At 39.9% G+C, this 14,494-nt stretch overlaps 3 protein-coding genes across 3 annotated transcripts; 2 read left to right on the top strand and 1 right to left on the bottom strand.

Annotated features, from left to right (window-relative positions):
• Positions 1–1,017: 1,017 nt before the first annotated feature.
• Positions 1,018–2,522, top strand: LOC140778300 (2-oxoglutarate-dependent dioxygenase 19-like). Its single transcript, XM_073122941.1, has 4 exons — positions 1,018–1,387; positions 1,475–1,710; positions 1,782–2,109; positions 2,200–2,522. The coding sequence occupies exons 1-4, from the start codon at positions 1,121–1,123 to the stop codon at positions 2,449–2,451; spliced, it is 1,083 nt and encodes a 360-aa protein (XP_072979042.1). The 5' UTR covers positions 1,018–1,120; the 3' UTR covers positions 2,452–2,522.
• Positions 2,523–3,096: 574 nt separating this feature from the next.
• Positions 3,097–4,397, top strand: LOC140778052 (putative clathrin assembly protein At4g40080). The gene has a single exon (XM_073122581.1). The coding sequence runs from the start codon at positions 3,224–3,226 to the stop codon at positions 4,217–4,219; it is 996 nt and encodes a 331-aa protein (XP_072978682.1). The 5' UTR covers positions 3,097–3,223; the 3' UTR covers positions 4,220–4,397.
• A 557-nt stretch (positions 4,398–4,954) lies between these two features.
• LOC140778777 (protein DETOXIFICATION 27-like) lies at positions 4,955–8,331 on the bottom strand. Its single transcript, XM_073123638.1, has 8 exons — positions 8,056–8,331; positions 6,737–7,278; positions 6,407–6,493; positions 6,270–6,326; positions 5,899–6,137; positions 5,681–5,799; positions 5,498–5,584; positions 4,955–5,375 (listed from the first exon to the last, which is right to left on the bottom strand). Exons 1-8 carry the CDS (start codon positions 8,329–8,331, stop codon positions 5,328–5,330), a joined length of 1,455 nt encoding a protein of 484 aa, XP_072979739.1. The 3' UTR covers positions 4,955–5,327.
• Positions 8,332–14,494: the final 6,163 nt, after the last annotated feature.

Here is a 14,494-nt window from a genome sequence, read left to right as displayed (position 1 = left end):
TCAAAACCTACAACAAACCTATGAACGAAGCAAGAAAAGAAGTAACGAAGGTTGCGTAGAAATGAAGTAAGAAGAGGACTACATGTATCGCATAGTAACGATTTGGCGGTGCATTCAATAAAAATCTTTACCTAGACCCCACTGCTCGACACTCATTCCCACCTAAACACTTCACTAGCTTGCCTGCCTCCATCCAATATTCCAATGTGCATATGGCCAAAGAGTTAGGGAAGGTGAGCGGAGGACCCATACCTACCCACACCTCTTCACACTAGATTGCTCCGATAAGGGCACGGGCAGAATAAGACGAGTGCTCGTCGATGCTCTTGGATTTCTACCGTCGGCGACTAGGAGACCAGGTGAGGGAGAAGGGTCGTTGAAGAAGGTGAAAAGAGAAGAATCCACTGAAACGGATCCGGGAGATGTCGCAATATGAAGGAAGTGATGCATGGTTGATTTTTTGTCGGCAAAATATATCAATTCAATGGTGATCCATGCAGTCTTGATGTTGATGAGACTAGTGGTTTCTTTTCTTAAATTTATGAAAGGTGTGATTCGTTGATCAAGGAAGGAGCACTGCTGTTTCACTTGAGACTAATAAATGATGGCTTAGTAGTACTATCATAGTATTCTAATCGGGAAACAATCGGTGTCATCCTAATTAGCCATCCAATAGATAACAAGGTTAGCTTCTACTAATTAGAATATAAACTTTTTAGAAGTGGTTGATAAGTTAACTGCTTCTATCTGGGAATTACTATTATCCTCAAGCTTTATCGTTAGACTCAACCCACGAATTCAGCATATATATAAGAGAATAGTACAAACGCACTCTCGAAGCTCTTGGAAAAGTTGAAGTAACGTTGGAATCACAATAGAAGTTGCAAATTAGAGGAAACAAGCTGACAGAAAATGATAGGCTTTGTTTGTGCTACTATGGTAAAGTTGTACCAGCAAGACACGCAATAATTGGACAACCAGAAATAAATCTAGACATCGCAGAGAAATTGACACGAGTTATGTTCAACTTTTCGTATAATTTGTTTCTATGTGAAGATTATTTGATCAAGCACTCAAAGCCACAATAGCATTTCACAAGATATTCTCAGCTCCCATCTCCATGGCTTCGCCGACCTTATCCTCTCCCCAACCCCAACCCTTATCTCTCCCTAGCTCAGTCAAGGAGTTATCCGACTCGATTACCCTCCCCACTATTCCACAGATATTCGTGTCCAGAAACCCAGAGGCTCTTAGGGATTTCGAACCCATCGTCGAGGAGGAAATCCCAACCATCGATTTCGATCTCCTTGTGAATGGAGCACCAGATGAACGATCTCAGGTTGTCCGTGAGCTGGGCAAGGCTTGCGAGGACTGGGGCTTCTTCATGGTACGTTCACTTACTCTAAGTTATTCCTCCAAGTGGAACGAAGTGGATGGATAAGAATAAGGCCACGGTTGTATTATTCAATCGCAGGTGGTGAATCATGGCGTTCCTGCGAAATTAAGGGACTCGATGATGGACGCGTTTAAGGATCTCTTCGGTCTGACGGCTGAGGAGAAGGGAGAGTACCTTGGGCGGCAAGTGCTGGATCCAATTCGCATAGGAACCAGCTTCAACTCGCAAGTGGAGGACGTCATGTACTGGAGGGACTACGTCAAGATCTTTGTTCATCCAGTGTTCCACTCCCCCAATAACCCTCCCAAGTTTAGGTAAACCCCTCCTTAATTTTGACCCCTTAAATTGTACAATAAATCAATGACATAAAATTAAAATGGATCAGAGAAATATCGAAAGAGTACACGGCATGCACGAGAGTTGTTGGCATGGAACTCCTCAAAGGAATATGGAATAGCTTAGGCTTAGATGACAGCCAAATGGGAGAGGCCTTAAACCTCGACTCCTGCTTCCAGATTCTGGCGGGCAATCTCTATCCGCCATGTCCACAGCCTGAGCTTGCCATGGGACTGCCCTCCCACTCCGACCACGGCCTCCTCACAATCCTTTACCAGAACGGTGTCAATGGTCTCCAAGTCAAGCACAAGGGCAATTGGGTTCATGTGAAGCCCCTCCCTGATTCGTACCTCGTCAACACTGGAGACCACATGGAGGTATAATTAACAATCTTCTAACTAAGTTGCACATCTAACCTGTGCTCATAGTAAATCTCAAATACTACTGGTGTTAACTACTGTGTGCAGATTGTTAGCAATGGAAGGTATAGAAGTGTGTTACACCGAGCAGTGGTTAGTGGCGAGAGCACCAGGATGTCAATTGTGACTCTGCTTGGACCCAATCTTGACGCCGTCGTGGAACCATCTCCCCACTTGGTGAGCATCGATAGGCCCCTGGCCTATCGAGGCATCAAGTATGGTGATTTTATGGAGCAACAGCAGAGCAGCAAGTTAAAGGATAAGTCTGTGTTGGATCTCCTAAGATTGCATGTCAACTAATAATTGTATCATTGTAACTATGAGAAACTTGTAGTATTTTACTGGATCTATGTTACCTCACTTTAACTGGACTCAACTGTACTTTATATTTGATCATAAATACCTATCTATAAGAGAGGAGGTATCTCCATCAGTCAAGCTCAAGAAAGCTTGCTATCGAATGGGCGGTAATTAGATATTACATAACTGATGCTGGTTATGTCGGGGTTTAACAAGATTCCAACTCAAAATTATTTTTACTTTAATATCATATTAACTCACTAATTATTTTAAAATTTTAAATAATTAGTGACTAATAAATTTTATAATTTATATTGTAACAGTGACCACCATTAATGATGGATTAATAAGATCAAGAACGCTTCAGAGATCGTAATAGCATTTAGTATAATGATGTTACTTCCCTATAAGCCAGCAAAGCGGTGAAAGGAATGGCGCAACTACTTTCCTACACACCAGAGCTATTACATTTAATGACTATTTCCATTGTAGATTAGCATGAAGAAATCAGTATACCTGTCAATGTTTCTCTCAGAGTTGAATCTTGGCCCAAACGAATAATTGGTTCGTTTATCTTATATCCTTAATTGCGTATGTGTCTGTCGACGAACCCGCCGGCCCCCCACCCCCCCTCCAAAAAAAAAAAAACTTGTTCTTATCTTCCGTACTGAAAGTTTGCGTCAAGAATACTTAGTCAACTAATCGAACAGCCCAAGTTTACTCAACCGATTCATTTGACCCCCAAAAGAGAATCCAACCTCCCTCCTATCTCATGGGTCTCAAGCTCCGAGACCTGGTCGGCGCCCTCAAGGACACAGCCTCGGTAAGCAAAGCCACCTTCCTCTCCACCTCCGCCTCCGCCCACCTCGCCGTCGTCCGCGCCACCTCCCACCACCCGTCCTCGTCTCCCCCCTCCTCCCATCAACTCTCCGCCCTCCTTTCCTTCGGCCGCGGCTCCCGCCTCTCCGCGTCCTCCCTCGTCTCTGCCCTCTCCTCCCGCCTCCTCTCCACCCGCGACCCCGCCGTCGCGCTGAAGTCCCTCCTCTCCTTCCACTTCCTCCTCCTACATGGCCCCTTCATCCTCCGCGACCAGCTCCCGCCCTTCCTCCTCCGCCACCCTTCCTCCGGCCGCAACCCCCTCGCCCTCGCCTCCTTCCCTGTCGGAAACTCCCCCTCCTCCTTCGCCCTCGCCACCTGGGTCCGGTGGCTCGCACGCCTCCTCGAGCTCCTCCTCCTCCTCCCCCCAAACCCTAGCCCCGAACCCGACCCGGACCACGCCACCGCCCTCCTCAACGCTGACCTCCTCGCCGAGATCGACGCCTTCGTCGCCGTGATCGACGAGATCCGCCGCGTCCCCGACTCGTCCCCCGCCATCGAGGGTAATAAGCTAATCTGGGAAGCGGTGAGGTTAGTGGAGGAGGATCTGGTCACCGCGGAGCGCGAGATCCTTGTCCGGGTGAAGGAGATGCGGGAGCGGATCGGATCGCTAGGGTTCGCCGACTCCGTCGAGTTCGTGTGCTTAATGAGGAGGCTCGGGGAGTGCAGAGATCGGCCATCCGATTGGAAGTGGACGGCCGGGGATGAGGGATTTTGGCTGGAGATCATGGAGGCGAGGGAGCGGATCGAGGAAGTTGTGGTGAGGAAGGAGAACGAGGAGAGGAGGGTGAGACGATCCGAGAGAACGAGCGCGTCGGCTCGGGTCCTGGATTGGATCCAACCCGGGACGGATAAACCGGTCCGGTTCGGGTCGAGCAGATGGGTTGACTAGTCGTTATGGCGTCAAATGGCGGCGGTGTTAGCTCTTCTTTGCGAGTAAAGGTGCTTAGCGTTTACTTTTGGCTCAGATAAGTACATTTGTTTGTAACCAATACATATATGCAATACATAAAGGTGGTTAGGTAAGCTGTATGATCGTTTCATTTTAGAAGAGGTTGGTCGGTTTTTTATGTATACCATGAGATATGGTTGAATTTAGTCTGGTCAGCTCGCGGGGTTGAATTTGTTTCTATTACCAGTTGACTTTTTGATTCCTCGTCGTTTGTTGTTTTTCGAGGAAGATCCGAATATAAGCCTGCTCAAAGTTTACGGCAGGTGTGACTATTTCTTTATTAACTTAATCCTATAATTTTAATTTTGAGGTTAAAGTTAATATGCTCTGGACCACTTCAGAGCATGAAAGAAATGGAGAGAATCTAAACTTCGAGATATTCTCCTCCATGTTTGAGACCTAGTCATTGTACTTCTGTAAAGCTAAATGAGGTTACTGTGTTTCGGTTGCTTACGTTAATACTGAAATATGGATAGTTGTAAGATATGAGAATTTTCAAGTAATCTAGCAAAATGGTTAATGCTGGTTGAAAGTATTCGCTGGATGGCTTCGGAAAGATTTCTAAAGAAATTCTTCTAAAGTTTTTCAAATACGATCATTTAAAGCTTCCTATAGGCCATAGATGATCTTCCAATGTTTTATACAAGCGGTTCAAAGACTTTTCAAAACTCTATCGACCTCTTATGACTTCCTTGTTTCATAGCTCATACAATAATATTGCTCTAGAGTCATAAGATACACACTATTATTTTGCTCACAAATTGCCAATTACAAATAAATAGTAACAAACATTATGATAATTATTTTATACACATATCTAAGCAATCTAATTTTCTAGATTGTAGCTTATATCTCTTTCAGAAGATATTTTTCTTTCTTTATATTTTATTGTTTAATTACATCTATGCACTTTGATAGCCTTAGACGAAGCTAAGCTAAACTTTACGCTTAATTTCATTGAATCTTTGTAAAGTTGGCATTAAAAAAGTTCAGAATCTTTTGGGAAAGAAATCCTTTCTCTTTCTTCATCTATATATCACTCTTCAAATCACTTAGAAGCTCCCCACCTCGCCATTCTCTCGAAGGCTATCTTCGCCTACAAACAGCCAGCGGAAGAAAGAAAGAGGAGGAAAGAAATTGCACCCAAAAGATTAGATTTATTACAGTGGAGCACTCCAAAATATAAGGGAAAACGAGAAGTGTATTGAGTTTAATTACCTCTTTGTCCCAGTTACACTGCATGGTAATGAAAGCCAGTATGACTGTTTGAACAGCAGTGCCACCGATCATTCCAGCCCAAATTCCCTAGTAATAAGTAGTTCAAATTGAAGCCTTGATTAGATGATCAACTTGTAAGATTCAAGTCAACATTGTTTTTAACAAGAGAATAGCATGACTTACCAAAACCCCAAGGTCAAAAACCCATCCCAGTACAATTCCGGCAGGAATCCCAATCAAGTAGTATGTTCCAATATTCACATACGCCACCGTTGCTTGCCACCCTGAACCAACTGCTACACCTGAAAAAGAAATATTATATATGAAGAGAAAGAAATAAGATACCGAAGAACAGAATGTTCATAGAATAGAATCATCGAAAGAGCTCCTTGTTTAATTACCTGAAAGAACTGGTTGAATGCTATTGAGGAGAATTGTGAAAGCCAAAAGAGTAGCAAGTTTGTCGACGGCCTCAAGAACAACTACACTTGACGAGAAGATGAGAGCAATCTCTTCATGGAAGCCTATGATCAGCGCCCAAAAGAGAAGGCCTATCACGGTGGAGGTTATCGCAGACACAATGGTTGCGAACCTCGCACCTTTACCATTGCCTGCACCAAGCTCATTCGCAACTCGCACTCTTATATTTACACACAAAAATTAAAGCAGATATAAGCCGTCAGCATATTGATCAAATCGCCAAATTCTAGTCCGCATTATATATGTGGCATAGAACAAAAAAGAAGAAGAGAGGATTAATTGTATAACATACCCAGTGCCTGCAAAGAATGACATTGGAATCATAATCTCCCAGCCATTAATGTTCATGCTGCCAGCCAAATATTTTTGGAAAAGATCAAACCTAATTAGAGGCATTTCTAATACGTGAAATAAATATTTGGTACTCACCAAACGGAGAGAGCATCCACAGCAATCTCTGCATTCTTTAGATTACCGGCTAGCAAAAGCAATATCCTGTAATACCAATACTCCAAGCTGCACCGTGCACCAGGTAAGGAATAAATTAAATGACTAAACGTTTACAAGAAAAAAAAATTGTAGTCATACAAATTTCTTATTAGAGCTTTGCCTCTCTTCCCTCTAGCTAAATTACATTCCATATCTGACAAGTGGCAACGAACGAAATGATTCAATGTATGCCTAGCGAAGCAGATTTACGTAGAAAATTTCATGTGATAAACATATGAAGGTAATTAAGGATATAGTTATGTCATATACCATAGCATGACACCAGACGCAGCCGATAACTTCAAGAACTCCCAGAGCCCAAAGAAGGCTTCAATGGAGAACCCCTTCCAAGAGCGAGGACACCATCCCAAAGCAACGTAGCCGAACTCCACGGCCACCGCCACCCACCAGGAGAAGTCGAGCGTGACGACCGCGGTGATCAGTCCAAGCTTCATCTTGTCCAAGAAAAGCCAGCTGATGAAGACGTGGACGACGAGAGCGAAGACGATGGCGGCGGCGTTGACGGAGTTTTTGAGCTGGCACTGGAGAAACCTCTGCAGTGGGAATAGCATGGCGAAGGAGAAGTGGAGAGGGATCAGCCATAGGCATAGCTGTCCGGCTTGGCGCGCGAGGTCTTCGGGCTGGCCGAGAAGGATCAAGAATGGGGCGGCGAAGATGTACATGGGGAGGAGAAGGATGGCGCAGAGGAAGAGGATGATCCACGACCTTTGCATGTAGATGCCGAGCATGGCGTACTTCTTTGCGCCGAAGGCCTGACCGCATAGTGTCTCCAAGGCGCTTGCCATGCCAAGCTGAGGAGGAATTAATTAAGTTTGTCGTCTTAATTAATAATTCGTACGTGAGAAACGTAGGTTCTGTTGGATTACGTACTGGCATGAAAATAATGTAAAACCTAGATTGCTTTCGTACAAAACTACAAAGAAAGAATAGTGCATCATGGATTGAAGTTTTCGCGGATTCCGACCATATCGCTGTGGGATCTTAGGCCTAAATCGTCTCAGATGGCCGTGATTCAGTTGGTACATACCATTCTTTTAAATAACCGATATATCGAAACGGATACTTTAAAACCTTGTATTAATTGTTGGAGATAGTAAACTTTAAGTGGTTGATTTGGATGAAAACTAGATCGAAATCTTCTTTAATTTATTGATTCAATTCAACGCAAAATCAAGGAGACAAAAAAAATGATAAAATTAAGAAAAATATCAACAAAAAAAAAAAAAAAAGATTTCTTGTGGCTACTAGTCTAGCTACAAGATAGATTTATATATAAACTCATAGATTGATGACTCAAAAACCTAACCCAAAGGAATGACTGAATTTTTATAAATAAAGAAAATTTGGATCTAATATTAATTGGAGAGACCTAAACTAACATGAATCAAACGCAATCCAACAAATGAATCAAAATTCTGACCCCCGAAGGGAAAAACATAAGCAAAACAAAACTTAATACTACAAATACATTACTGTTGTCTTGCATCCGTAAATTATATTATATCAAATTAATATGCTTAGCTAATGAGAAATGGAGGAGTTTTCATTTAAACAATTACGTATCGTACCATGAGGCCAAAGTTTAAAGCAGTGACAACATTGGTAGCAATGGAGATAGACGCGAGCTCGAGGTCACCAAGGTGGCCTGCATAGGCTTGCGTTATGACGCACATCCCAAACAACGCCAGCCTCCCAACCATGGCTGGCCCAACGATCCCCCATAGCTTCTTGGATTCCTCCCACACCCTTACGTGAAGACCCAACTCCTCTCCCCTCTTAATATAATTATAACTATCAATCAACGGCACAATACTACTACTACTACTCTCTTCTCCCGCCTCCATCTCCACTTCTCTCTTGATCTCGGAGATAAGGATATACATATATATATATATATATATATATATATATATATATATATATATATATATATAGGAATGCATATAATTAATTAGCAGTAATTACCGCCCCGAGATCCCAAACCCTATTAGTTGTCATGATTTGATATAAACAAGCATTCACACGCGGTGGTTGGCAAAGAAAATAAATATCCGCATCAAGCTAGCTGTCGCATAAATGTTTTTTTATGAGAAACTTAGTTGTCACGTAAAATAATACGCACAATATATAACACGTATTATAATTTCACTTGGGAACCCTTCTCTTTGCGTGCAGTCTACGTGGGCCAATATGGTTTTATAATAAATCACCTATAACTTAATAAAATATTTGATCTATGGACTTTTCTCTAATATATATACAGAGAGAGAGAGAAATACACACCCAGTTACGTATGCTAGAAGAAAATTATTGAAACATGCATCGTTTTCTCGATCGTTGTTGCTTCTATTCGTAATATTCGTAAAAACGAAGAGGGAATCAACTACATCGCATATGGTCCAATCTTGCGCTGTAGATGTCCTCATCAATCAGCGTCCAAATTTATTAGATCCCAGATCAAACCCTACTTAAGTTGACCTCCAGGACCCATTCAGATTCGAAAAATCTTATTGCGAAAATAGCACCGACCCTTGTTTTATTCCAGGATCTTTTCTAAGTGTTTGTTAATTGTTAAAACAACTTAGATTAATGTTACAACCGCTTGTAACCACATTCTTAATAAATGGAGATCGATACCATGGTTTCACAAACATGCGATCATTAACCTGCACCAAAGCTTGATGATATTATATATGCTTATGCACCTGAAAAAAATGTATTATAATTATGGAAGAAATTTCTCCGAATTTTGTCTTCAAGTAGATTCTTGCAATTTTGAGGATAGTGATCAGATGTCTTAATATAAACTGAGGCTATAGATTAATTACTAGAGACATTTGATGGAGCAACCAAAACGAGCATAACAACTGCAAAACTCTTTATATTATTCTTCCTCCTTTACCCCTATACTTGAAACCTTAATTACTAATAGATCACTAAGTTATAAATATAGTTTGGTTCTAGTTGTAAAAAAAAAAAAAGTTTGGTTCTAGTTTCATTGTATAGGTTCTAGATTTGTTTTAATAAATGGTCCTCTTTATTTTATCTTTCAATGCATCAAACAAAATTTAATAGTATTTAAGCAATGAGGTTGATACTAATTATATTCAAGTTAAATCTAACTTAAAATTAAAAATATATATAGTAAAATAATATTATTATGGTTATTTTAATGCTTGTTTTTTTTTAAAATAAGATATGATCAAAATGTAAAACATTTGGAGATAACAGTGACCAACTTCAAACCATAATTATAAGTATATATAACATGCGCATCATTTTTTCTTCAAAAGGAACGAAATTATATTAAGTGATTAACTGAGAACAAAAGTCTTCACTAGAATTGGAGACCAAAAACTAAACAAATTCAAAAGGAAATCCACTACCCCTAGTACATTGGAAGCCAAGGCTTCTTCATTTTTTCTGCAAATTGATTGGCAACAATTTTTAGAAAAAAAGGGCTCGCACGTGCTCGTCCGACACATGCACTCATTTTCTCTTTCCCTCTCTCTTTCTTCTTCTCTTTTCCTTCTTTTTTTCTTCCTTCTCCCCGCCAGCTCCCTTTTTCCCCTTATAGGATGTCGTCACACCAGAGCATCACCGAGCTCACCGACCCCAGGGATTAAAGCATCAGAGCTTCCTCCCTTGTCAATTAAGTTTAATTTAAAATGTGATAGTGACTTAAGTTTTTCCTCCAAAGTTTTCCCCTCACAATCTCACCGGGGATTCAGCCTGCCAGCAACCTCGTGCCTCGCTGTGCTGGCCCCGTTTGCTTTCCCTTATCCTCTTTTTCCAATGGCGCTCTTTGTGGGCCGTGTCGGCCCCCTGTGGAGGCTACACGTGGAGCCTCCCTAGTTGGGTTTCAAGTAGTTTTTCAGCCACCATTGTCGTCGACTGGGCTACCTGACCGACGGGTGAGCTTCCTCTTATGAGAAGTTGCTGTTGGCCTCAGCATTTAGGCCCTTATGATCGAAGTCGCCAGGCAACCCCTCTCCCTAGTCGCCAACCTTGGTGAGGAAGTCCTCGCCATTAGTTGCCCCTCGTAGGTGGGTTTCCCCTCGACAAGCTTTGGCTTGCTAAGGGGAAGGCTTTAGTGGGCTTGGTTGGGACTTCGGCAACCCATACCATCAATAGCTCCTTCACCCCACCGGCGGGTGCTTTTGGTGGCTTATGGGTGGCTGTTGGCCCCTTCATCGGCCAATCAACACTTTGGATGCCTTCCTCGGTAGACATGATGACCCAACTGTCGACAGCGGTGGCCCTAGCAACCTCTTCTCTTCTCTTTGTTCTGCTAGGCTGGGTTGAAAAGGGGGAGGCCCGTTGGGGTGGGTCGAGCCCTGACTTTATGGGCTGCGGCCTAGCTAGAGGTTGCTTGGGTGGGCTATAAGCCTGTAACTCAACCTAAGTGAGGTTTGTGTTGAGTTAGGCTGCTGTCAGCCCAGCCCATGTCAAGATTGGGCTGGGTACAACCTAGCTCATGTGGTGGTTATATATTGAGTTGCGGTTCAGCCCATGTTATTGTGAGTTGGGTTGCGACCTAACCCATGTTGTGTTTGGGCTGGAATACTCCCAGCCTATGTGGTTGTGAATTGCGCTATGGCCCAACCCAAGTGGCTTTCTTTTTTATTTGGGCGTAGAGCTAGCCCGTGTGTTTTTAATTATTGTTTAAATTGTGGTAATCATTTTTTAACCCTTTTTAATGATCATTGTCAAGTCGAGCCTTAATTAATTTTTTAAAGATAGCTTGCTAAATAATTATTATAAATCAATTTTAACGAATTAGACTATGATATTTTTTGCTAATTACTCCGAAATAGAAATTAGCTCTAAGTAAAGTTTAGCGTGATCGATTATGATTTTAGTTAAATTATTTATAACAAAGGAGTTGGTGTCGGGGTGTATTCGTATTACTTGGTCATAACGGAGAATTAATATAGATCAATCAAAGTTGGGGTATTAAGCAATTTATGCTATTTAAGAAAACTGATTAATTAAATATTGACTACGTGAATTACTGTAAATTAATAATAATAATATGAATGATAATTTGAGGTAAATTATTTTAATTATATTTAATAATGTGTCAGGCCTTGGTACAACTGTGCTAGTCCTATTTGACTAATAAATATGAGAATTCTTAAATGGATTTACTCAAGCCTATTGCGGACATCGGTAGGTTATTTAATTAATCAGGGGGAGGTATTATGCTTATATTTGTTATTATTTTTTTGTCGATGTGGAATCCCTACCCTATGAGGATGATCTTGTGATGTAGATGTAGCTTATATTATAAAAGTAATGTTAGATAAGTGAAACTTTTATAATCTAGGAGTAGTGTAGATAATATAATAACTTATCTTATGACATCATAGCATTCATATCATACATGTGCATATATTTTTCTTACTATTATTATTGCACGTCATGTATGTTAATTTTATTTTTACTCTTTGGTAAAATTTCGCATATCATGATTTCTACGCATATTTATTAGGCATGATCATATATGGTATCATATAATATATGATAATGCTGTGTGTTCGTATTGTATAATGTCATGTCACTTGTACACGTGCATGACTATAAATGGTGTGATTGATGCATCTCAATAATACCTGACACCTCTTGAGCCATGGTTAGGGGTATGAGATATTATTGTACTTATATATTATGGCCAATGCTTGACTTCTCAATCTATTGATCACTGACAATCTGGCAGCGCCGTTTTGCCAGGTAATAAGCGATTTACTATTGATCGACAAGAGTCATATCTTTAGGATATTTAAGATAGAGAGAAAGAAAGGTATGGGTAAAACTAGCGGTACCCAATGACGTAGGGTGATGGCGTCCGTGTGCGACGGCTCATAATTTTCGCATGATGATGTGATAATTGTGGAGCCAAAGGCTTAGATGTTAGTATTTATATGCGATACTGACCTATATAATGAGCTTACTACTGAGATTTTTATTTGCGGTGATGGATAATCGGTCACACTATTTATCAAGTCAAGGGTTGGCGAGTCACTGCTAGGATTTATCCTTCTTTATGGGTTTGTATGGTCGAGTGTGAATATTGATATGATCTATAAGCGTAGCTCTACATGAGCCTAAGTTACAAACTTGGGAGTTTGAAATGATGCATATCATATGGTGTAGTGTTGATATGGCATATGGGCAGAGCTCAATGTGAGCTCGAGTTTAAGGACTTGATAATCCTGATTATTGCATGATAGATTATTGATTGCTAATATATGTACGCATTAGATGAACATGATGAGTATGAGATATTGATGTATTTATTTGATCATGATGCGCATATTCATATTTACTTATTGTTGCATCAATAATCGTATTACTTTTAGACTATAGCAGTAGATACTTACTAGGCTTTATGCTCACCACTTTTTAGTGAAATTTTTTTTAGATCAATCGATGGCCCCGAGCTCGTGGAAGATCCGGTAGAGATTAGTTTAAGTTTCTTATTTATTTATTTTTTCTTGTAAAGTAAGCTAGATAGCTTATAGCCCTTGCGTGAACATTAGGATCTATCTATGGTTATGTATTTGGAGGCTTATTGTAGCTTATGATGTTATAAGGTTTCTTTTATTTTGTATTATTTATGAAAATTTGAGATTTTCTCATATTTATTATGTTAAAAGATTGATCAACAGATCACGTAAATATCACGTGGGTTTCACCCATATGAGGGGCACATGTATTTAATAGCGGATATTACAACAAAATTAGCTTGACGAGATATATTAGTAACTTTATAATTATCAAAATTCCTAGTTATATTTTTATATTATCAATGAGAGAGGTAATAGACCATCAAAATTTATCTTTCAAAATGCGGACCAGAATCATCCTGTCAAACTTGAGCCAGACATTAAAGTAACCCTACAAAATAGTGTTGACAAGAGTCTCTTTCATAACTGTTGCTTCTGCAATGAGTACCGAATTTGTAGATTCCATTTTTGTACCCTGTAAAGATAGGGCGACCATTAGTTTATCGGATAATAGAAGCCGGTTTTTGATAACATTCGTATCTTGCACTTAGCCTTGTATCTGCCAATGAATAGATAGTAATTTACAAAACAGTCAGACTATCTAAATTAGGTGTTTGTCTTTTACTCGAAAAAAAATTTAGGTATTTGTCTCCATCGATCTGATAATTACATCACACTCGAATACTTTTTCTCCGCTATTTTTGCCTGACCAGCTGGTCCGATAAGTGCATGACCTTTATACGAGTGCGTATTGATAATTGTACTTTTCTAACAATGATCGAATATATGGTCGGGTTTTTCTCTCTCACTGTCAAGAGCATGGCAGGTTTGGACAGGATAAACGGCTAACTCTCTCTAAATATAAAATATTTAAATTTAGTTAATATAATAAACTATTTAGTTTAGATTTTAAGTCAGATACGTTATCAAATTATTACTCTAATCTAAACATGTCAAGACAAACAGTCGCACTACCAAATTTCTCCTCCAAACTAGGGTTACCAAAAAGGCTTATCAACTCAGCTCGAATTTATGAGTTATTAGATTAGGTTGCTCGACTCATCTGCACTCATATTTTAAATCAATCTTATTGCTAAATTATCAATTAAGCTAAATTATGCAGCTAAATGTTTGTTGTATTTATCGTTAATGTCGAACATAATAAACGTTCTCTTATAAGCTGGTCTCCCTTTTGGGGTGTTTTAGTTAGAAAAAATTGTCTTTTTAGAAGTCTCTATATTGTTTATATTTAATTATAGAAAATAAATTAAATAAGCGACTTTTTAACTATCAAAAGCAGCTCCATGTATTTTAACTTCATTCTCTAAAAAGAGAACTAGATCTAACTATCAAAAACACCTTTAAATAAATATTAAGCGAATTTGTGACACTGCTTGTTAATTACTTAATTTTCTCTATCTCATCACAATTACTATCCCTAAATAAAAAATAAATAATATTATATATTTTAGTATTGAAAACTAAATTATGTAATAGA

This window comes from Typha angustifolia, chromosome 15, assembly GCF_048772165.1.
Source record: "Typha angustifolia cultivar Huaian chromosome 15, ASM4877216v1, whole genome shotgun sequence".
In the NCBI taxonomy this organism is placed as follows: domain Eukaryota; kingdom Viridiplantae; phylum Streptophyta; class Magnoliopsida; order Poales; family Typhaceae; genus Typha; species Typha angustifolia.
Note: the sequence above shows the minus strand (reverse complement) of the source record. Positions and strands in the feature narration are given on the sequence as shown.